A 25,502-nucleotide genomic window follows, 5' to 3' on the forward strand; every position below is an offset into this window, starting at 1 on the left:
CACTACGCAGTCGCCCCCTGTCCTGGATAAAATATCCAACCAAAGACGGACGTCTTGCCATTATTAGTTGGTTACAAATATCCGAACCCCATACCCCCTTTCCCTTAATGGGGCGTTAAGCCAATGCGTTGTTTTTGCCATTAATTGGTCTGTAGATTTGATCTGACCAGCATGTAGGGTTGGTAAGTTCCTCAAAACCACCACCAATGGTGCAGCGGCAGGAGGAACCTGAAATACACTAGAATCATTCCTAGACAGATTGTTACCTAATCCAGAATGCATAGCTGCCAAATGACAGCCTGTACCCCCACAGGTAGTGATTGAGTGGTTAACTAAGCCAGACAGAAAGTTATTTTGAGGGGTATCATTAGTTAACTTAACACAAGCTCTCTCAACTGCCTCCATGGGGGTGCTCGGAATAACCTGGGCAAATTTACTTGAGGTATTTCCCACCTCGCACACACCACCACCACTCTGAACAAATTCACCAATGCCCGAGTTGACAACCACCCCTTTATTCCTACTAGGTAACAAAGTCAATGGGTCAGATGTTAAAGGGATAACTGATGGACAACTAGCAATTATGGGGTTAGAAGACACTTCAGGTACTGATTCAGATGGCTGAATAATTTCCCCCAAAGAGGTCATAATGGAACCATAATTAGTCACCGCAAGAAGTTCTAGATTCATTAGTTTCTCTTCTAATAGAGTCAGTCTCTCAAATAATGGAGATAAAGAAACTGAAATAAGGTCCCTCATTTTAGCCCATAATCCTTGTTCAAAGTCAAGCACAGACACACCAACTTGGTCGGTATTTTGAGCTCCAAAATGAGGAGTAATAGGCTGAGGATGAGCAGACATTTGTGGAATAAGGTTCGCCGGCCCTCCATTCTTATTAGTTTTAGGCATCTTAGCATTCTTTTGTCTTTGGGGGGCCCCCTCCTCGTTTCCTCTTGTCTGCTGGCTCCGGTAATATTCCCAAAACGTGTGACTTGGATTTAGGCACAGACCTTGTAGTGGCAGGTTGACTTGAAGTGCTCACTAAACCCTCATGTGCAAATACAGGAAGGGCAAGGCTAGCTGGTAGCTCATTTACAGCAAGAATATCCAACAGAGAAGAAGGAGAATGACTTATGTGTCCTGCCAAATTAGGGGAAACTGGACCCATGGCCAAACTTCGTTTGGGCGAGCGTACAGACATCAAACCGCCCAGTGAGGAGCGTTTTGTTTGCAGTGGATCAAGGGATAGACGACGCTTGGTCAGGGCAATTTCATGGGCCAAAGCAGAGCTAGCTCTTATTAAAAATTGATCAAGTGTCCCTACCACACTTCCGCCCATGAGGGCGTTCCTCCCCTCCCTCCAGGATATTCATCCTTTTTTATACACAATAGCTGCGTAGCGTCCTATAATTCCAGACTAGAAATAGCCACAACAGATGGTAAACACTGACCTTCAAGATTTGAAGTTTAGGAGATGGGTCCAGCCCAGCCTCAAACAGCCTCGAACGGGCTCAAATGGGACTGGCCTGGGCTTTATGAGACGCTAGATAAGCAGGCAGGCAGTGATTGTGGCCAGGTGCAGGCGTGTCCTCAGGCCCCCTGGGACTTGAAGTCTCTTAGACAATAGCGTCAGTAACTTCCCAAATCAAGCTGCACACAGGACTCCACTCGTGGCTCCCGCCGCGTTCATGAAACCACCTGCGGCTCCGGCCACACACAGATCTCTATTCGCGGCTCCCGACGTTTTCAGGAAACCACCTGCGGCTCGGGCCGCACATTCTGGTGCCGGCAGGAAGCAGGCCAATGGCCGAACAGGGTTAGTCAGTACCAGGGAAGGATGTGCCAGCAGAAGTGTGACTGAAGACCTCAGTGGATCTGTGGGATCAGAGGGCATACCAGGAGGTCCTGGAACCATCTGGAAGAACTACGGTATCAACTTGGAGTGACGACCGCAGAAATACACGCTTTTGGAGAGACCCATATTGTTTGCAACCACTTAGCTCCCCTTTGGACTGAAAGTATTCTTTCAATCCTGGATTACCATTTCCTGACATACTGCTTGTTCTTTACAATTTACCTGAGTGATCTTAAATCAAACTTGTACCGAGATACACCAAACGGCCTTGAGAAAGCCCTAGGCCTGGGAAACATTGGGGCGAAACACGTATTGGCTTTCCCCCTTTTTCCTACCGCACATGTTCAAAATGAACAAAATTAACCTAGAATTATAAGCATCGAATTTTGTGATCAAGTCATATTTTTTCAACCCATTGGGAAACACTATAATACAGAAAGGTTGAATTTCCAGTGTGGTTCTTAACCATCAAAATGCATCACCTCTTTGAAAGCTTAATTTTGCTGTGGAGTCGACAGACAGGCAGGATGTACAGTGTGACTCTGTGTCACCTGAATGGAGGTGCACTGGTAAGCTACTAGAAATGTACTTAGGGCAAGCAATTAAAATATAGAGTATATGTGTGTGTGTATGTGTGCATGTGTGCGTGTGTGTGTGCACATTCACACACACATGCGGTTAGTTGCAGTGATAACATGGAGCAGCAGTCTTAACTAGCAGAATTGTTTTGATGCCTGGCAAGCAAGAATCTGCACTTTTGTGTGAAAATTTAATGGTTGTAAACTTTAAAGTAGATGAAAAGGAAGCACCATTGCAATCTCATTGTGGTATAAGAAGGTATACAAGGTGGTGTGTGGCACACTTTTATTCATTGAGTGCTCTAACGTCTGATACACAGCATCCAAAGGGAAGAATATCTTGACTATTTATGTACCTATTGTTTTAATTAGTTTACCATATTGCACTGGTTACATGTGTTGGGCTATAATTTCATTTTTTGTGGTGGTCACGAACATCTTTGTGGAGCATGACACTTCAAAGCATGTCCAAGCACGTAATACGTCGGTTTTTGTCTCTTGCGCTAAGTGTACTTTGAAAGCCAGAGTAGGCATTTTACAAACTTTCCTGGAGGGTAAATCCATGTATAATAAGCACTGACAAAGTTAATCATTATTGTTTTACAGGTGGCTTTAAAATGTGACAGCATGGGTAAAGCTAGTAGTTGCTTCTGGCTATCTTAAACGTATAGGAAACAAGGTACCAAGAGGCACTGGAATGTTCTGAGAATACATCCAGGGCTTCACTCAGCCTACCATCTGTTGCATGACAATCCGCAGAGTACTAAGAGGGAGGGCGCTTGGAGACAGATAGAGTGGTGTTGATTTAGGGATGCAGACAACATCCACAGCATTACCAAGCCCACAACCAGGCACCTTGTGCATGGTTGAATAATATAGATTGGGAGGGTACGCGTTGAGTGACGGGGTGGGGGAGGTTAGGAAAGATGGGAAATACCACAACCATACTCACATTGCACAAAAAAAAAAAAAAAGTAAAGGAAGTAGTAGGACATGTACTACAATGGAGTACTAAATAAGAAATTAAAGTAAAAGAAAATTCCCAGGATGTCAGCAGCAGGTTGATGCACCCTATCCATTTAAAATCAAGGGTACACTAAAAAAAAATATTCAGCTGGGAAACATGGCGGCGGGCTGACGCTGGTCGCGCCAGCTCCCAACCTGAGAGAGGAGAAGAATGCAGTTATGTGGAAATATAGCTTCTAAACTTGTCTGGAACTTTGAGTGGGAAATTTATAATAATGTACAATTTTGTGTGATAAGCTGTTTAATTTAATTCGAAGAAAAATGGGCTCATCCGGCTCGCTCTAGCGGTCACCACCTATGGCTCTGGATGTGGAGCTGCAGCGGGGTGTTTGGTTTAACGCCGCTCGTCTCTTTCTGAAGGCTTGTGCCGCTGCCACAATCGCGGGCTTCCGGGCTGTGAGAGGCAGAGGGAGCACAGCGTGCAGGTCATTTGGGAGGAGCAGACTCGCGAGTTCAGCCGGTAGCTTGGCGGAAGACTCTGAGAGGCAATCGAAGAAGTGTATGCCCTGTAGTGCATGGGTTGAGGGGGAGCAGAGTGTTTCACCTGGAGATGGGGGCTGTGAGGAGATCATCAGACTCCAGGTACAGGGCTGTGTGTGGGGGGAGTGGAGGTCAATGCCGATGGAAAGCGAGCCTCAATTACCAGCGTTACAGATACAGCCACAGCTAAACTAGGAAGTTAGAGAGAGTGGTAGAGATTGTAGGGCTAGGAGGAGTGTGGAGGTAAGTGACCTCCCCCCAACTACACTTGTAATTGAGCCGGGAACTGTTGTAACTACAGAGATGGGAGATGCAAGTACAGATAAAAACAAAACTGAAACTGTAATAAAGAGTCGATACCAGCTTTGTTCACTTCCGCAGGGCAAGAGTAAAGGAAAGGGAGGTAGGGGAAGCGGTAGCAGGGAGCTGTTGGATGATTCAGAGACTGTAGTTATTTCCCCCAAAAAGAATGAATGAATTAATGGAATGAATGAATGAAATGAATGAATGAATGAATGAATGAATGAATGAATGAAATTGAATGAAATTGTATTTAAATACTGCACAGCTACCCTGAGGCCTCCCAGCGCTGTGGGCAGAACAGGCAAAGGAGCAGTGACGTTAGAGCGATGTCTTGAAAAGATTGTTTTTTAAGTTTTTGCGGAAGGCCAGCAGATTATTTTCCTTCTGCGGAGTGGAGGGAAGAGTGTTCCAGAACTTGATGCATTAAAGGAAAAGGAGCACCCGCCCCATCTAGATCTTCGAATTTTCTTCGGAGTGGCCAGAAAAGTGGAGCTTAAGCAAAGGTTTCTGGAGGGGTGATAGGGAGTGAATGATGACGGGACTGGGGTTCCGAATGGCTCTGTGAGCCAGGCACATGGCTTTGAACTGTATCCTGGCCGAGATTAGGAGCCAGTGGAGGCTCCTCCGTGCTGGTTTTGCAGTTTGCCACCGGGGAATCTGGAGAAGTTGACGGGCTGCACAATTCTGAATTATTTGCAGTTTATGGATGGTGAACTGGGGAGCTCCCAGGTACAGGGCGTTTCCATAGTCGAGGCGGGAGAGTATGAGGGCCTGTACCATAATCCTTCTTGCCTGGAAGGGAAGGAGGGGGATGATTTTCCGCAGCATTCTCATCAGGCCGTAACAGGTGGCTGAGAGCTTAGTGGCCTGGTTGTTAAAACTGAGGGATCTGTGGAGCCACATGCCAAGGCTCTTGATCTGTGCCTTTGGAGCTGGAGTAGGGCCAAGACAGACTGGCCACAAGAGAGCGGAAACGGAAGGAGGATGGTTGCCCAGGAGCATAAGCTCGGTTTTGTCTCTGTTGAGCTTAAGGCATGAGAGTTCCATCCACTCGGCCACCGCCTCTAGGCAGGGACCTAGGGTATTAGATTACCTCTTGGGGTGGTTTAATGCCACTACAAGCTGAGTGTCATCTGCATAGGTGACGATCTTTATTCCGAATGGATGGACAATCTCCGCCAGGGGACTCAAGTAGATATTAAATAGCGTAGGGCTCAGGGCAGAGCCCTGATGAACCCCACAGCTAGGAGGCAACTGGGTGGACACAACATCTCCTTCAAAGACTTGGAAGAAGCAGTCACTGAGGAAGGACTGGAACCAGGTTAGTGCTGTGCCTGTCACTCCAATGTTTTTGAGTCGATAGGACAAGGTGTTATGGGTAAAGGTGTCAAAAGCGGCACTGAGGTCTAGAAGGATGATTGTCGCTGTACCTCCCTGGTCCAATAACCTCCTTGCCTCCTCCGTTACTGCTAGAAGGGCCTTCTTCATCCGGAGCGGAGGATGAAAGCCTGTTTGAGAATCATGCAGCAAGTTGTTAGATTCCAGATAATCTACAAGTGTGGTATTAATGTGTTTCTCAATCAGCTTACTCAGCCAAGGGAGAAGAGATATTGGGCGATAGTTGGCCAGATTGGATTGGTCCAGGTTAGGTTTAGTCAAGAGGGCCCTAACCATTTCACACTTCCATGCCGGGGGAACCATACCGGCGGTGATGGAAGAGTTCAGAATATCAAGAATTGCCAGGCGGATAGAATTAATGACTAGGGTGAGGGGCTGCGGGGGGGCAGGGTCAGAAGGAGAACCTGATGTTACCCTGGAGATGATCAAATCCAATGAGTCGACATCCAGGAGAGGAAATTGCTCTAGAGAGCACTGGAAATTGGGATGAGGACCTCTCGTTCTGGTGACAATGGGCTTGATCAATGTGGTAGGGAAGGACATATAAATATTTTGGATTTTTTGGTGAAAGAAATCTGCCAGATTATTGCAGTGAGTTAGTGCTCCCTCTGTTATCGGAGGTTTCTGAGGCAGGGAGGTGAGTGACTTAGCAATACGAAAAATCACTTTGGGTGAGTTTGCAGCAGTACTCATTTTCTCTCCATAGAATGCGGTTTGGGCAATTTTAATTTCTGATTTGTACAGGCTAATTGCCTCTATCTAATCTATTTTCCTAGCCTCTGAGAAGTTCTATCTCCACCTTCTCTCTAGTCTTCTGCATGACTGCTTTAAATGCCTCAATTTGGGGGAGAACCTTTGGGCTGTTTTTTGTCTGCTATTCATCTGAGTGGATTTCTTAGTAAGTACTCCAAATTGGGATTGGGGTCGCTGAGTGTTCTTGTGGCTTCAAGAACCACGGTCCAATGGTCGGTAGAGAGCCTAGACCATTTCCTTTCCGATATCGGCATTGCTCTGTGGGTGAAAGGAGGCCCGAAGGTTTCCCAACATAGAGGAATCAGAAAGTGATCCGTCCAGGGGAGTAGAGTAGGTGTGCCTATGACAAGGTTGTGCAAGTTGCTAAACACGTGATCAAGAAGATGGCCCTTGACATGCGTGGAGGAGAATCCTTTCTGCCATAGCTCACTGGCTACATGGATATTGAAATCCCCGAGCACAGTAAAATTAGCTGGAGCTAATGCTAGATGGGCAACAGTCGTGGAAAGATTGGGGAGGAATTTCCCTAAGGCTCCAGGGGGGCGATAGAGCAATAAACCGGAGAAAGTGATTGTTGGTGAAAACTCTAGAGAAAAGGCCATGCTCTCACAATCTGGTAGCGTATCCATGGTAGTTCGGCAGTTGAAAGTGTCTTTGAATATAATGGCTAAGCGTCCACCACTACCAGTCTTGCGGTCCGCCCTGAGTATTAAATAGCCCTGGGGAAGGGTTTGGATGATAGCAGGATCGGCTTCAATCTGAAGCCATGTCTCTGGTAGGCAAAGAGCGTCTGGCTAAAGCTCATCTCTTAGCAACACTAATTCAACTGAGTGTTTAGGGAGCGATCTGCAATTTAAAAGGAACATCCTTAATGGGGTACTGGCCTGGGGCTCGTAATTGTTATGAGGCTGGAGATTAAAATTGCAGTGGGGACAGTGGGAGGGACTATTGGCAATGTTCAGTAAGTGTAGACAGTTGGGATTAATATCCCTTCTCAGCGCATGCAGGGATTGGGAGCTATAAATTACGCTATTTCCAGAAAAACTGACAGGGGTTGTGGCCAAAGTCAGGAGGAAAGCCTGGACGTTTTGGCCCCAGGGGGTGTGTATGCCTGTCAAACCTGCTCCCTCTTCGAGATCCTACTTAAAAATTATGGAGCATGTTGGGAGCTCACAGGTAAGGGGGAATAAGCCACATAATAAGCTACATACTAAGCGACAAATTGCTCCACTTCCCCTGGAGAATCAATTTGCTCCACTTGCAGAGCTATCACAGAGTGCGGAGCCACAAGCTGAAAATGTAAGTCTTGAGACAACCCCCAATTCCAGTTTTGATTCTAGCCCTGTTTTTGTTGCTGGGTCATGTGTGCAGGCGGAGAGCTCCAAGCAAAGCAAGAGTACTATACGTGGAAACGGAGTTAACAGATCTAATGGAGGCAATGAAAGTGAATACTGTATCGAGAAGATGTTTTCAGCCTTACGTCAAGATATTCTCACAAAATGTGAGATATCGCAAATGAATCAAAAGGGGATTCATGATATATGCGAGGTACTGGAGGAGAAGCTTGATGATCTTGCGGTGTGCACTGGTATACTGGAAGGGGAGGTCAAAGTTTTATCAGCAGTGGTGACTGGTAATTTTAAAGATATTTAGTCCTTAAAAAAACAAGCATTGCAAGATGATTTGGAAAGGCTCGAAACCCCATCCTGACGCAATAGCATAAGATTCCTCAAAATACCTGAGGGGGCCGAGAAAGGGGATGTTAAGGACTTTATTTGTGGTCTCCTGAGGGAGGAAGTTTTCAAGGATAGACCAGATTTTGATTGGGAGAAGGAGATCCAGAGGGCTCATAGGGATCCCTTTAGGTTAAACCCGGATCGGAAGACCCCCAGAAAAATGTTGATTAATTTTCTAACTTTTGCTATAATAGAGTTAGTACTGGAGTGGGCCTTAACCCCTTTACTGCTAAGGCATTACTCTTCTTCTCATATAATTTCCATTGAAATCAATGGAAAGTCCATGACGAGTTACCCTTGTCATTAGCGGCGAAGAGGTTAAAAGGGGGTCTCTAAACCATGATGGGTTTTCATATCAAATCAGGTGAGATCTTGGTAAGAGGACTGCTTGGAGGCAGTGGGTGCTGGGTTCGAGAATAAACGAGTTACGCAGCAAGGGCGCTCAGGTCCAGCTAAAATTTCCAGCGATGTTAAAAATTATGTGGCGAAACAAAATGTATAACATAAGTAACCCAGAAGAAGTGGATATCTTCTTACTACAGATGACATAAATAGATGATTGAGTTTATAATCGAGTCTATGTCACTAGGTTTTGAGCCTCATAAAGATTTTGTATTATTGTATGGATGAATGTTACAGATAGGTTGTTTTCTTTTTTTTCTTCTCTATTTCTATTGTTTTGTTGAATCTCTCCTCTCTGGGAGGGATGGGGGTAATCACAAAGGGTGGAGTGTATTGCCCTAGGTTTGGAGAGGGGGATTCCCGGGGGTGGGGGAATGGGGTCACTGGGTGTGGGGAGCAGTGGGAGAAAACTAAAAAAATTATTCCTCATTTGCTTATGTATTGAAGCAATAGAGATAAGAGTAGGTTTGATTATGGGCCCGAACCAAGACTTTAGGGTAAGAATTGGCAACTTGGGTTTAGAGAATGGATAAGTTAAAAGTAGTTAATTGTTTTACTTGGAACATGAACGGGCTGAGATCTAGGAGGAAAGTGTCCAGGATTATTGAAACTCTTAAGGAAAGCACGGCCCCAATCTTACTATTACAGGAAACACATCTTGAGAGTATTGAATGCAGACAAAGCTTTGATAAGTGTAGATGGGTTCAGGAGGTAGTATGTTCTGACCAAAGGGGGAGCACTAGTGTGGCACCCGTGCCTATTTAGGTAGGCTTTGGTGTCTTAAGAAGTATGGTGTGTTAAAAATAGCGAGGTGTGCTATGTGAGATTTTACAAGAAAACTTCTAATAATTAGGTCTACATGTTTCAACCATTGATGTGATTCTTTGGTTTTCGTCAGGACCATGATGTATAAACTGGGTAGTCCGCACACGCTAAGGCGCGCCCTGCCCTAGTTCAAATTGGAGACTGCAAATTGCGATCTCGTGTAAAAAGGTGTGTATTTTCCTTATTCGGGAAAAACACTTGAGGCGAAAACTACCGCTTCATGGGCATCAACATTTCCAAGACGGCAAGTGTCCGTCCCTTGCGACTTCTGTTCGTCTTGCGGTAAACCTACTTGGTTACTGCTGGAAGTGCCCCGTGGAATGACCGGTTCTTCCACAGGGTACTTCTAGCAGTAACGAGATCGCAATTTGCACACCTCGCTATTTTTAACACACCATACTTCTTAAGACACCAAAGCCTACCTAAATAGGCACGGGTGCCACACTGTTTTTACAAGGGTTCAAGCACTCAAGAATAAATACTTGAAGTGAGTAGTTTTGGCACTTTTTTAATACACTTGTCAATTTTCATAGTTATGCACATATAAAAGAAAAACTAACCAGCTCCACTGTAGTCAGGTGTCGCAGCACACCCTGTGGGCACTCGGCCTATGGGGTGGGACCCCGATGATGAAGCATGTCACCAACTAGGTTGGTGAGTGAGGGGTCTTCTATAAGGATATGCATTATCCGACAACGGGTTGGGGCATAATGTGCACTAAACCCCAGACTTAGAGGATTTTCTCTGCCTCCCTTGATGAGGGGATACTCCTCCATTGTTTTTGTAAACAACAGGGATGCACATTAACGTTTGTACTCGCCTTTTTTGGGGGGGTTACGTTTGGAGGAAGATGCACAGCCTTCAGTGTGCAACAAAATGTTTTTGTTTTATGTGATTCTCTTCGCTCAGTGGGAGGTATGCAGGTTATGGAAATCAGGAAGGCCGCCACTATTTATAGAGTGCCTCAGAAATATAATATACACTAGTGAGTCTGATATGGCATGTGACCCTACGAGCGAGAGGAACATTTGGGCTCCATTGGTGAGGTGGAGAGAAAAGGAAAGGAGAGTCCTACGATTAAGCCATCTTGCAGTGGGCAAATATTATCTCCTATTGGCGGCATCGGTCTTTGCAGGAGAGGGAGGTAGATAGAGCAGTATGCTTGTGGGCCACTACTGAAGATCACCTCATTGGTCACCGGTCAAGTTCCCTCTTTTGTAAAACCTACAGGGATCAGAGCACACCCAAACAAAAATGTTGGCAAAATGAGGACAAAAAAACAGTGAGGAAAGCCTTCAGGTAAGGATCAAGAACTGTTATAGAGAGGAATGCCATCCTTAATGAGCAAGCGAAAGGGTCAAAGGCAACAGTATATTCTATTGTATACAGTGGTATCTGTGACAGACAAATGAAGCTATCTGTATTAAGACTGAAAAAAGGAGCAGCATTTGAGGAAAGGGGACATAAGTGTTGCTTCACAGGAGGTAGGACTGTACCTTGATGCTTCTGATAAGGAGCAGTCATTGGAGGAAACTTTAAATTGTCAAAATGGCTGAATATGCTGGAGACATGTATCACTTGTCACTCAAAATGCTGAAAAAAATCCTCTGCCATGCATCAATATTCCATTGGAAGAATAGACATTTTTCATCCATGTGCAATGGACTGATTAAAATGTGTTTTTCTTTGTGGTCACTCTGCCCGAGTAAGCCACCATTTGCTACATTAAGTGCTTTATGAACTTCTTACTTAGGATCAGTTGGTTAAGTGCACTAATAATAGTATGAATAAGAAAAAGTTGCTTGTTCACAGCCCCATTCTGAAGCAAACTATGGAGATTAAGACCAAAGCTATTCTCCGTTTGCAAATGTTCTGAATCACAAAATCAGATCCTTTGAAACCACAAAATAGCTCTTGGGTATGTACAAAACCCAAAATGTGATTCGATGAGTTATTAACAGATCACAAAACAGGTTTATGAGTACATGCCAAATCGCTAATTGGAAGGGGTGTGCTTAGGGTGTCCCTTCCAATGTGTGATACCGTTAAAGGATTGAGAGGTTACTGACACCCCAAAGTAACCCATTCACAAATGGGATGGGGGTCCTCAAGCGACCTTTTACCCTTGTGTTAATATTGACAAAAGTATTTTTGAAGAGTAGTAATTGGTTAATGGGACCACTGATTACTCCTAATAAAGTTTGATAATTTCTATTTTAAAACATATCCTGATTTCAAGTAAGGAAAAAAGTGCATGCAAAAATATGATTGCTTTATTCAAAAGCAATCACAGCCCCTGAAGTGTAAAACAATTTGTGAGGAGGTTTCCCGAGAAATTTGAAAAGCCGGGAGCTTAGAATAAATGTGGGGCACTTTATATGGAAAAATCAGAGAGGGTGGCATTTGAAGCAGTGACACCAGCTGTGGGTAGAGGAAGAAAGCCATGATTACTACAGATGTGAATAGAACTGAGATAGGAGGCACATTGGCATAAACTGTACATGGTAAAAAGAGAATGATTAAATTCCTATTATACACAGAGGAGTTCAGAAGAGAAATGTTTTGTGGTCAAGCAGGGACACGGGCATCTGGCAGGACTTGGAACATTTCGGATTCCATTTGTGGGATCTGCTATTCCTGCAAACAAACATTTAAGTGAATTTGTTTATAGCCATGTGATGGAGAAATTCTTGCCAAGGACAACAAGATGGACGCTATGTATCGGAGAAACCAGCTTTGAAGTTGAATATATAGTACATATACAGAATGTTGTTTTGATTGCCAATGTTTGCTGCAACTGTAGTTACAGAAATATGAAGCAACTCAAGGAGAGCTGTCTTCAGTAGCACAGGATAATGCCAGTGAGTTTTACATTCATGCTAGCTGTACACATCACACAACCATATTAGCTCCTCGTTAGGAGAATCCTACACTTAGAAGCATGCCTTATCAAGGGCCTGGTGAAATGTGACCTCATCACCCTCGCCATCTCAGGTGCATCTTGGTACACCCAGAGTGAGACATGAGCAGACTGGAAATGATATGGTGCAAAAAAAAAAAAAAAGGATGCAGACCTCCATCTATGAGCTAACAATCTTCAGAGACATCCCTCTGTCTTTCTATAGTACCCCATTCCAGCTTTAATTTAGGAAAGAGCTGAAGACATGCCAGTTTGAAGAACACCCAATAACATAGTAGCAGTACACGTATACTCTCACAACCCAAATACCACTCCAATCAATTCATTTCATGTAGATTTACCAGTAACCATATACAGAGCCCAGCTGCATTGTGTCCACATGGCACAAAGTTGCATATATAAATTCATTTGTTAAAGTGTTGATGGGAAAAGGATATGGTTATCTACAGGTTTATTACTGGCTAGAAGTTTCTGTAGTTTGGGGATGGGTGATTATGTGGAAGAAAATGTCTGCAATTGTGCACATTAGGTAACAAACAGCGAGAAGATAGTTTGCAAAACACCTTGGGCCTCATTTATGAAAAGTGACACATCGCTGCGTGAAAACAGCGATGCGTCACTTTTCACTGCGCACTCCTTGCGACATCAATGATGCGTCATATTTAATGTATGACGCATCATGTCGCAAGGACTTACAGATACGTCAGTATTTCTGACGTATCTGTAAGCGCAAAAGTGACGCATTGTTGGAGTGTGTCACAAAAGTGACGCAACTCCAGCAATGCGTCCTTTCACATGGGGAAAGCCCCATGTGAAAGGGCTTGCGTCAGTCTTACGCCTGCTGTGAGGCAGGCACATGATTTTGACGCAACAGCATCCTAAAAGTGACGCAGTGAAATCTCATAGATTTCACTGCGTCACTATTACGAGGCTTTTTGCGGGGGAACGCCCCCTCTGCATACATTATACCTGACGCAGGTATAATGTGGCGCAGGGGTTCAAAAAGTGACGCATCTACCTAGATGCGTCACTTTTTAAATAAGGCGCAACAAGGCGCATTTTTTACGCCGCTGGTGCGTCACAAAAAGTGACGCACCGGCGGCGCAAAACTGATGCAAGGCTTCATAAATAAGGGCCCTTATCTTTGGCAAAGGAAATCACGAACCTCTGTAACACACTGGTGCTAGGTATTGAATCATCCTTTGCAACAGTAGAGGTGAGAGGAAATCATTTTGGTGCTAGTGTACTATCATACAATGTATCTAGTGATTTCGGTAGGGATTTAAGAGACCTCAAGTGCAGCAACTGAATTTTTGTGGATGGTTGCCTTGACAAAGGAGATCTAAGCATTTTTGTTATAGACAAGGGAATCCAGTTCACTTGAGATTCCAGGTCTCCTCTACGTGTGGTGGTGAAACAAGGATATACTGCTTAGTTGAGCTAATTAATCAATCGATAAGTTTAACCAGTGAACTAGAAGTACAATGAATGTCTACGAACAGTGTATGGGATATCTTGAAAATATGTTAAAGCAACTTTCCACATAAACATAGTGGTTGCTTTTTTTTCTTCCTTGAAGGCAGACAAACAGGAAAAAGGTTGGTATCACAATGATTAGGATGGATGATTTTTATACATGGAAAAAATAACAGGCATTTATCAAGCATAACTAGGCACTGGTGAGTGGGTGGCTGTACAACAGAAACAGGATATACCGAAATTAAAATCTATCTATTTCTCTGACCTGCTTAAGATCATGGACTTAAGGAAGAGAATGTTTTTCGAAGAAAGGGCAGGAGGGAACATGTCAAGCCTAGCTGAATAAGTATTTTGTTGAGGAAGTTACATGCCTTTGGTAACGCTCTTTCTGGAGGACACTCTGTCTAACCACTGATTCTTCACCGTAGAATATCCCCCAGGTGCCACACTGGATCCACATAGCATTGCAGGGCTCCCATGTGCCACTAGATGGCATCATGCAGACCCGTACTGGCTGAATACCGCCCCAAAAGTGATGAAGCAAAGTCACATCTAGGTGGCAGCAATTCATGCTGTCATCAGTTTCTTGTCTTTTCCATATAAGAGCACTCAGATGCACAGAGTGAATAATTGTTGCCTACGGTGTAGTGATCACTAACATGGAACATTTTTAGATGTTAAAAGAGGCCACTCCACAGAATGGGGTGATGGGAGGACAGCAAGGAATCTGCAGTTAGAACAGAGTATCCACCAGAAAGAGCATTACCAAAGGTAAGAAACTTGTTCTTCTCATGAATGCTTCCAATGGCAGATTCCTCATCTTAGAACAGATACAAAAGCAGTACCTCCTGAAGGAGGAGAGTCTGTGGAATGGGCTCAGACCAAACTGTTTTGCAGAACCGTGCATGCAAAGTCTCCTTCGGAACTGGCTGTCAAGGCAGTAGTGCTTTGTGAACGTATGCACTGAAACCCACTTTGCAGCCTGGTAGATATCCAGGACAGACAGACTCTCACACCAATAAGGTGGTAGAGGCCTTGGTAGGCGAGGATCTCAGACCTGTGGGCGCTAATTTTTGGCCAGTGCATAGCAAATCTTGATGCAGTGAGTTACCCTCCTTGACAGGACCCTCTTCTGCACAGCTTTCAGCCTTCTATTACTTTGCTCCAGAAAACTTCACAATTAGCTGTAGTCCGCTAAATAATCCTTGGTATTATCAATATAAAAATGTAAAGCCCTTTTGGGATCCAAACAATGGGGCCTTTGCTCCTCTTTCAAGGGATGAGATGGAGCAAAAACACACTGGCAGACTGCCTGGCTGCCCAAAGTGAAAAGTAGTCCCGCCCTTAGGCAACAAGCGAAGCCCGAGTCCCGAGCCCCAACTTGTTTTGAAAGCAGGCAGTATAGGATAGCTGCACTGAAAGATCCTTCAGTTTATGTTATGCAACAAGCTGACGTTAAGCGCAATGAGAACAGCAGTTTTCAGAGTCAAGAGATGCTTTGATACTATGTATAGACTTGAAGGGCATACACATGAGTAATTTCAAGGACAAGGTTGGGTCCCACTGGGGCATAACAATTGGTTTGGTTGGGGGGAACGTGTCAGTCCTTTAATAAACATCATCACAGCTAGTGACTTGAACAAGAACAGTTGGGCAAGCACATATAGAGAGGCCGAAAGGGATGCCAAATAAGCTTTTGCAGTGACTATTGTAAGGCCTTTCATGCCTAAAGGCAAAACAAACTAAAGGATGTCAGCCAGCTTTCCTTGTAAGTGGTCAGTGTCCCAGGTGCCGCACCAAGTTACAAACTTGTCAAGGGCCCAGCATAGCTGACTTTTGTAGAGAGGCATCTGGTGGCAAGGATGAAATCCACAAATCAATGCAGTTAATTGCCACCACTGAAGCTCCATGCATAAAGGTGTAAGTTGCAGAGGTTCAGAAGAAGGGTACTTGACCATATTGCTGAGACAGGTGGTATTACTGAAGTGACAGCCTGACTGGCAGATAGATGCCCATGGTCAGGAGCTCTAGGTACACAACTCTCCTAGCCCAATCCAATGTATTAAATTGTTGACACTGTGTTTTTGACAGTGGTAAAAAATGTATCTAGGGCTTTTGTCATTGGTTGAATACACCCTGTATCGCTTCAAGGCGTAAACTTCACTTGTGTGATTTGTGCTCAGATCATCTGCTCTGGCATTCAGGGACTCTGTCATGTGGTTGGCAATCAGGGAAATGTACTGTTGTTTAAGACACCTCAAGAAGAGCAGAACCTCCTAGCACAGTGCCCAGGAACCCTAGCTTCCCTGCTTATTGAAGTAGCACTCAGCAGTAGTGTTGTCTCTGAGAATATGCTCCAGCCTCCACTTGACTGATGCACAAAAGCCTTCACAGCCAAACAGGTGACATGTAGCTGGAGAGCAAAGGCCTCTGATCCCTGCCTCCTTAAGACAAGCCACACCAGCCCAGTATCAGACAAACGCCCCCACAATCCAGTCAGTAAGGTCTGGGTGGGGAAGGGAGAATGGTCTGTAGAAAGACACGTTGTGATGGGTCAGCATCCATGCAGGCATCAGGTCATCTCCTAGACAGTATCGGAAAGACAGCGTTTGTGCTGGTCCCACTGGTATTTCAGGTTCCGCTGCAGGGCCCACATATGCGACCTGGCATAGTTGGCGAGAAGGATCCAGGAGGATAATACGAAGAAACCTCAGATCCACCTTCACCATGATCCAGAATACAGCCTGAAATATCAGGATCACAGCCTAAATGTTCTGGAGTCACTGTAGTGGTGAAAAAGCTTTGAAGCTAGTGTTTCCCAGGATCACCCCCATAGAATGGAAGCCCCTGTGATGGAATAAGGGGGCACTTTTGCTTGTTTTCGGTGAACTCAAACAATGTTAGGAATTCCGCTATCGTCCTGGGGTCCTTCAAGACTGACTGTAGCGAGCCCACCATTAGCAACCACTAATTGAGGTACCGGTATAGAGGAACTTTTGACCTCAGAAGATGGGCAGCAACCTCCATCATCACTTTCATGAACACCCGGGGGCATTGTTGAGACTCAAGGGGAGCACGACAAGTTGAGAGTGTTCCTGGACCACCTTGATTCACAGGTAATGCCGGTGGGACTGCAGGAAGTTTATATGAAAATATGTATCCTGCTAGTCCAAGTCTCCTGGATCCAGAATAGATAGGATCTGAGCCAATGTGAGCAGTCTGAGTTTGACCTTCTACAGGACGGCATTCAGGGTTCAAAGGTCCAGGATAAGCCTAAAATGTGCACATTTTTCAGAAAAATGAAATAGATGTGATAACAACACCTGCCTTTCTTCAAACTGGTATCCGTTCTATGGCACTCTTCAAGAGTAAAAGGTGAACCTCTTACAGCAAGATGGACAGATGCTGCTCTGAAATTAATTTTGGTGCATGGAAAATGCAGGGTGGTGAGGAGAGGAAATGTAGGGCATAGTCTTTTGAACAATCTGCTAAATGTACTAGTCACAAGTGATGGATCACCAAACTGGGAGGAAATGCCAACTCCTGCCACCCACCATTTGGGGGTGAGCCACAGAGGGCAAAATAAAGTTGCTTGTGGGTCATTCTTACAGGAGATGAGTAATTGGAGTGATGGTGCCTTTATTGGTCTGTGAGGTTTCTGGTAATTTTGTGCCTGCAGTCCCTAAATGATTGGGCTATCTGTAGAATGAAGGGCTGGGAAGGCTGTCTCTACCAATAGGCTAACTCCTGGAGTAGTCCCTAAATTTGCAGCGCTGATGGGGAAATAACTTTGCAGGGGTTCACTGCCCCAAGGAACATGCAGTGGCCCTCCTATCCAAAGGTGCTTTCTCTCCGAAGAGGAGTGACCCATCTAAGGTCATGTCCAGCATTGATGTCTGCAGGTTGCTCCAGGCGTGTCTGCATAGCACACCACTGGTACCAACTGCCATGCTATTGCAACCCATGGTATTTAGGTCTGCATGGAAGACGTATTTCTCTGCACCCTGCCCATCATGGATCATCTGAGTCGTGGAAGCCCTAAGGTTCTCCGGGACCACTGGCAAGATATCTCTAGCCATGTCACAAAAGGCATTTTTATACTGGCAAACACAAATATTGAGTTTATGGACCTTACATACATATACTATGCAGTGCTCACATGTAATATTTTTATAGGTTAGAAATCAAGAGAGTAGACTTAGGGTTGAGAGCTATTGCCTCAGTTAGTAGCATGGTCTGAGTGTGGTACACAGGGAAAATACACTGATCCCTGATGAAGGCCTTAGGACCCATATGGGCAATAACTAGGCTGTAACATGTTGGCTAATAAACATAAAACATAAATATCAATAATGAGTGGCTAGATGTTATATTGGATATCACTTACTATCCATACCTCTGTTTTTAATCATAGCCAGGTCACCCAACGGATTAAGGAAAATGTGTATGGTATATCTTGAGGTATTTTTAGACCTGAATCCTTTTATCTAGCCACTACCACTTATTAAGAACTCCTGGAATATAGATGAGTCCACAGTGGTGGTATTGTTCCTACCATAGTGTGGTTGGTTACCTATGATGAAGCATGCCACGACACAAGTGGGTGAGGTGACTTCTCCAAATATCTCTGAATACCCGTAAACCATTGAAAGGGGCTTAGGAAAAGTTTCCCTCTACATTCCCTAGTACTTGTGGTGGTATAAATATGTATGTGCTAATGGGGGTTACACTAGGTTTATTCCTCTATCTCCCCATTGGTGTATTGGTGATCCATAACCTTTACACATTACTCCAAGTACTGCTACTTTTATTATTGTCAGTGGGTTCTAACAGGTATGGCTAAAGGGAGGAACTGTTTTACAGCCTAAAAAACACTTTATGAGGTTTACAAAGCTGGTAGAAACACTATGAAATCTGCACAGGCTGTGAAGAAATATAGATTGCTCAAAGTAAATTGCACTAGACAATGCAATTCTTCCATCATGCAGTCCCAGTAACACCAATAAAAAAGACTCCACCAAGATATATGCAATCACACGTAAACAACTAAAGACACAATTACAGTTCAGATCATGTAACTTAACAACTCCCAGAGTCTATTGCCCTCAAGAGTTGTATTGCAATATGGATATTGCACAACTACAAAACTATCTGTGGCGTAACATAACACATATTAAAATTCCATATCATCCATAATGAGAATGTTCCTATGGAATATGAACAATGGAATTTTTCCAACTTTATCACTGAGTGTTCAACGCCTAACTCCAAAATCAAGGAGCTACGTCGCAGAAGCTAGCGTGTCTGAATATTTCAGAAAGCAAAGCATAACAAAAGTATACACAATTCAGTTGTGGCAAGACATTTATTGATCTGAAACCAAACATCTCAGCATCACATATCTTGACTGATGTCGAATTTTCAAACTGAGGTTTCAATGTTTTGAACTGTAGCTTTAATTCGTACAACATTCCAAGTATAATATTTTTGTACAACTTCAAGTTTCTCGATGTATTGAAAAAAAACCCTTACACATCTTTGTTTTATAATCTACACATTTGATGTCACTACGCAAAGAGATGTAATCAAATGATGAAAAGATATTGTCCTTTTGTAGGTCAGCTGACATTATTAAAAGGGATTTAAGGGGAAACTGGAATCCAGAGGACTTTTGACATGTTTAAAAATATGATTTTGTCAGCCTCATTTGCATCAAGTTATTTACTACTTGTTGTGGCCAACTTTGGTAAATTTGCAATGGTAAGTTTCGAGACACTGGACAGTTGTGAACTCTCAAGCAAGCATGCTTAGCTTTGCCATAGAGGTGAACCTGGAAAAAAGACTGCTGCCTCAGCTTCCATGCTCTATTTCCCAGTGGTAAATCGCTTTGCACCCACTGGCGTTATCTAATGCAGCAGCAGAATACACAAAACCACAAATAAACAACATGAATCATAATACTCTGTGTAAATCCTGGAGCTACTAAAGCCAAGGTCTAACTTAACCTACCCCTTAAGGACGTTTTTAACGAATCCAGACCTATTTCATGAAACAGATATATACAAGGTAATTTCCCCATCTTTTATGCGGGGAAAAAAACACTTTTATTTCTATATCTGTTTTGCTGGACACAAAATGAAAATTCGAAAGTTAAGAGTTTCAAGGGGAGGCAATTCCACCAGGGACTAAGGCAGATTCTAAGGTTATACACGTGTGATTCCAATCTTAGCAACTCACCCTAGTAGGACTTTAAAAATGTTGAAAAACTAAAGTGTTTCAGTGAAAAATCATATTCAGTGACATAATCAAAGTTGTTCAACATGAAAAGAACGCCACAATATTCTCACTAGTTGGGAATGGGCAGTTTTTCTGAGCTACGCAATCTTACGCGTCGACCAGTATATGCATGAATTGTGTTACTGGAATTTCCATTTCCCATTGGAACAGACAAACCCCCAAATGTCAAATAGAATCACATTTTCTTACGTAAACTTCAGAAGCAGAGTTTCTTGAATGACTGTAAATGAGGTCTGTGCAGTTACATGCAATTACCAAACTGCCTTTACTGCCAAAAGCATTTACCAATGTCAGATACAGAACCTACCACCCATGCCAGAGTATATTTTTGCTCAATGAGGATCTGATTTTCAAGCTCACAGCACAATACATTTTGGTTGATATTGCTCCATTTGTTCTCACCACAGAACAGAGTATATCCGGTGAAGTATTCAATGAAAATGTGATTTGAGACTAGATCAAATTCATGAAGTACTTTGTGCTCCATAAAACATAATTTAAATAGTTGGAAAGATTCTTTACTAACTGCTGTGGATGGATGATCATGTGGTACATTGTATGTGTGTGTTGTTTGTTTGAAGAGTAAACAAAATAACTAACTACCTGTAGTTTGATCCTTTGAAAGTCTCCTGTGTTAAGGTACCCCTCTGTTCTCAGTCCTCTCCCACTGAAGCAGTGCAGCATCATGGCTGCAGAGCATGCTGGGAGCAGAACAACATGAACCTTACAGCCACGTTATTTGAGGAATACATCATGATTTAGACCTCAAGAGTGTTCCTAGCGCTGTAGTGTTTTAGCTTTTCTACTTCAAGGTCACAATGTTGCCAATAGGACAAAATTTACTAAATTGTACTGTTGCCATAAGCATTTCAGAAACTCTGACATCAATCTGTACCAATTTTTCAAATATTTTGGTACAATGCCGGTCTTAAAAATTATAATTTGAAACCTGGATACCTGAATTTCTCGCTCTGTTGTGTGGGTATAAAAAAGATAAGCTAGTACCACAAGGGTTTCCTATATGTAACATCCAGACAAACAGCTAAATAACTGCCTGGGAACTGCTTTCTGCTCATCACTTTGTCAACTTTCATGGATGACTTTGAGAGTGACAGTAGCTATGAGTTTTGTCCATCATCAAAAAGCACATGAAATTAAAGTAGAACATGATTTGCAAGTATTGTGTCATACATCTTCATTTATACTGAAGCATATTTGAAGGAAGAACATTTTGCCAGTCCTGGAAGTTAACGTTCCATGAACATAAAATGCCATTTCAATCACCATACTTATTAACACCATGCCTTGGACATTTTATTCACACTTATGGTTTAAAATGCGCATTTGTACATTTAAATTCAAGTGCAATACTAATTAATTAGTTGAAAATACCCTCTCACCAAACAGTGCACATGGGCAACATGAACTACGGTTTACAGAGATATGTTCTTGGAATTCATAAAAAAAGGCTAATCAAACTTTTTCGAGCACCGGCTCCAACTTTTTTCACTGACATCTGCCCCTCAATGTTTACTTGAAAGAAAAGAGCAAGGCTTTGAGGAGATTCGGAAGCCGGAAGAGTACTCTTCAGAAGCTACAACCTCAAAAGACATGCAAAGATTATGACATGGCAAAGTGTTAAGCACTGTATTTATGGTTGTTTGATGGAATTGACAGGCTTACATCATAATTGCATCTACTTCATCATCGGAAGTCATTATGTAATTGTTACAACAGAGAAATGAGCATTTTGGGTACTAGTCATCGTCCCATGAGAACGTTGTATTCATAAATCGTACTATTCAGCTTCTGGCTGTGGGGTCACACCTTTCTTAGTCATCCACCTAATCAATCTCATGGTTTAAATACGGAATGATACGTCTTATCCACCATAAACAACTTGTACATAATACAAACTGCACTGACAGAAGTGTTCCCTTTTAAGACTAGAAAAGCACTATTTATACCAGTGTAGGCTATTTTTGTTTCCTCTTTGCATATTGTGTAAGTGATCTGATGTAACAACACTCCTCTTATCCCTCACTAGAAAGTGTTCAGATTTCCGGTCACTTTCTTTTCCTAACTCTGCGATGGGTCTTTCTTGCTGATGTGCAGGGTTACTGGTTCTCCAACAGTTCCATAGCTAAGGGTTCTAGTGGACACTTCTGTTTTAAAGCTTGGTTGTCCATTGTCCACAGGACGCTGAACTTCAGTGCAGAAAGAAGGCTTTGGGTCAAAGGATGGCTGACTGCCAGTAGTGGCTGCTGCTGCAGGATGCACAATGGCTTCAGCTGTACAGGTTTCACTCACATGGAAGGAAATGTTTGAGGGACCCATAGATTGCATTCCACTGACTCTCGAGGCAGAGAGGAACATCGGTCCAGTGAGGTTTTCTGCAAACTTGCTGAAGAAGGTATCCCTTTGTTTTGAAACAAGAGGCCTTCCTACATTCAGCAGGATGGGTTTTCCAATAGCTGGTTCATTAATTTCTGCTTGGAGGACAGAGATTTCACAAGGTGGTCCTCCAGTGATGCCTTGATCCCCCTCTTCACACCCGTAGGTCTCCCCTTCTTCAGGAACATAATCTTCAAGATCTTCAAGAGTTAGGACTTTTCCATTGTGAATTAAGATTTTGGGGTCTCTGTTTCTAATTTCATCAGTCTCTGGGTCCTCTGGTTCATCAATTATGACATTTTCTTCCACAGAACCTGGGTCATAAATAGGGCTTAGTCCTTCATTTTTTGCTGACCAAACAGGTTCTTCTCCTTCTATGCCCTTTTGACCTTCCGAATTCAATGGTGGAGACAAATCATCAATTTGATTATGAGTGATCTCAGAAATTAATAGGTTTTCAAGACCACTGGAATCTATTGGGTCAGCAGATTGTGAAATGTTGCTTGTTGCAGAGGCTTCCTGGCATGAATCCATTTCATCTGCTACAAATTCAAAGATGGAGTCACCCTCTAGCTGCTGGGATCCACACTGAGAGCTTATATCATCATTGTTTCCAGCATTATCTTGGTCAGATCCATAATCAATGGCTGGCATGTCAACATCTGAAAGACTTTCAGAAGGAAGAGAAGCCTTTGTTTCTTCTACCAACTTGTTGTTGGAATTATTAGCATTTGGATCATCTCGGGGTCGCCTTGGTCTTGGGCCATGTCCAGTGAATGATAATGCACTAGTTTCATCTTTCTCAGGCTTCGCTGGAGACACTCCTCTCTTCCTAGGGGGTCTTGGAGACTTCTTTACCTTAAATTCAATGATCTCTTCCACTTCTACCCATTGGGGTTTTTGTTCCTCTACTCTGGTTTCAATGACCATAGTTCTTGATGCTGCTCCTCTTCCGCCATCTGGGTCTGTAACATAGAGCGTTGGAATGGCAGATTTTCTGGCCTCCTGCTCAAGCCTGAATGTTGGTGGTTTGGCTCTTGACCCATAGAGTGGTTCTGGCGATGGCAGATCTGATCTTAGTGGCCGAGATGGAGAGTAACTTGAACGAGGACGTGCAGGAGACATTCTTCTCTTCATTCGTGGACTTTTTACAACAGTTGTTATGGTCTCCTCTCTGATGATGGAAATAATGTTTGAGTGAAGAAAACATTTCAGTGCTTGCAATTCACACAAGCCAGTTTTGACATGGTTAGTGTATGTTAGATCTTTGAACAAAACAATTCTTCACTGCTCATTAAGAAGCAAAGTTACATCAGACAGTATGTGCAAGTCTTATAACAAGCAAATTAAATCAAACAACATAGCCACACATGAACATACACAAAAACACTTTGTTAAGAGAGACTGAAATCTGAACTTGGATTACTGACTCCCTTTTATCTGCAGCATTTGAGCCATTTTCCAGCATCAATGAAATTGTTTTCTTTGAAAACCATGAAGGATCTACCCTTCCATTCTGTTTCTGGAATATGAAAAGTTGCTATTTTGGTTAAAGTTTTTAATGATGGTATGTCCACTAAACGTGTTTTCTAAGTGCTTATTAGGTGTGATCATATTTTTATCATGCAGTAAAGGGGTATCACTTTGCAATAGCTATTTTGACCAATTTACCAATAGCACAACAGAAATAACTGAATTATGTGCAGCTGAGTGGACGTATTAGAGGCATAGGTTGTGCATACATATTGTTATTTACGGTGTTTGTGAAAGAAGGAATATGTATGCAGTATTCTAGTACTTTGTCATTCTGTTTTCCCAGTATGATGGGACAGACTGAGGAGTGAAAGAGTGTAGAAATAAAAAGGGCTATGGCTAAGTATAATATTGAATGTTCTTATAAAAATAAGAAACACATGGGATGCTTGAAAGTACTATGATAAGAAGGAAGTGAGAGGCCACAGTGGATCGCTCCTTCTTTACTAGATATTAGAAAAAAGGGCTTGCTCAGAGAAACGTTTCTGCTGTCTGTGTTCAATGAAATGGTAACATGCTAATAGATTGATGGGCTTGAGCGCTCCAGTAGCTCTTGCATCCAAATATTGCAATTAGTTTTGAGAGGAGCATATATTAAAGCAAAGTAAGGGTATATTCCAACTCATAGAAGATTTATGCCAAAAATATTTAAACTTTTTTAAAGTAACATTTAGCACTGTGGAGTGGCTAGTCACAGTGCAACACTTTAAAAACAATACATAAATGATTCAATAATTACATAAATGATCATTTGGTCTAGCTCTCTGTGCAAAGTAGCAGACTAACCTTGCGTACCACTAAAGAACTTCCATTAGGCCACATTCAATAGTTTAGAATGCAGATTCAAGCTATCAAGAGGCAGCCCACTCAGTGAAAATATATGCCTCTATAAACTAAATGGTGGCATGGAAACACACAAAAATCCTTTCCTTATTTTAATAATAAATCATAAAAACAGAAGCAACAAGTATAGTTCTTATACCTGAAGGTTACAAGAGCTTAGACTATAGTTGCAGAAGCATACCCTGTCTGCCTGGTTCACCCCTTACCTCAGTCCCAAAAATAAAAATGTTTAAGATTGAAACCCACACATTTCATGTGATGCCCCATCCTCACCTAACCCTGTATATGCCAGTCCTCCATGTCAAAACCCTAAAACCCTGTGACTTTGGGGATATATTTACAAAGAAACGTCGGAGCACTGAGCTGAGCCAAATTTGGCAGCGCCACGCTCCAACATTTCCAAAACGCGGGGATGTGCTGTATTTACAACAATATGGGTACCTCTGTGTTTTCCATAGTGCTGGTGCTAAATTTAGCTGTCTAGCACCAACACTTGCACCCTTGCACTACAGTACAAGGAATTATTGTTTACGTGCAATAAGGGACACCTACTTGCAAATACACTTATTATTGGGGTTTTGCTCTTTCGATGTGTGCTACAGTATGCAGCACACATATAAAAAGCAAAAGCAAGGAGAAACAAAAGTATTCCTCCTCATTCTGCCATTCTAACACCTGCT

At 43.1% G+C, this 25,502-nt stretch overlaps 1 protein-coding gene across 1 annotated transcript in view; it reads right to left on the reverse strand.

The window, feature by feature from the left end:
- Positions 1-21,232: 21,232 nt before the first annotated feature.
- OBSCN (obscurin, cytoskeletal calmodulin and titin-interacting RhoGEF) overlaps positions 21,233-25,502 on the reverse strand; it is a 1,012,031-nt gene continuing 1,007,761 nt past the window's right edge. Inside the window, exon 98 of the mRNA XM_086941076.1 lies at positions 21,233-23,620. Within this exon, the coding sequence (XP_086797202.1) occupies positions 22,132-23,620 (1,489 nt within the window). The 3' untranslated portion in view covers positions 21,233-22,131. The remainder of the gene's footprint in view (positions 23,621-25,502) is intronic.

Source organism: Lissotriton vulgaris, chromosome 10 (assembly GCF_964263255.1).
Source record: "Lissotriton vulgaris chromosome 10, aLisVul1.2, whole genome shotgun sequence".
Classification (NCBI taxonomy): Eukaryota; Metazoa; Chordata; class Amphibia; order Caudata; family Salamandridae; genus Lissotriton; species Lissotriton vulgaris.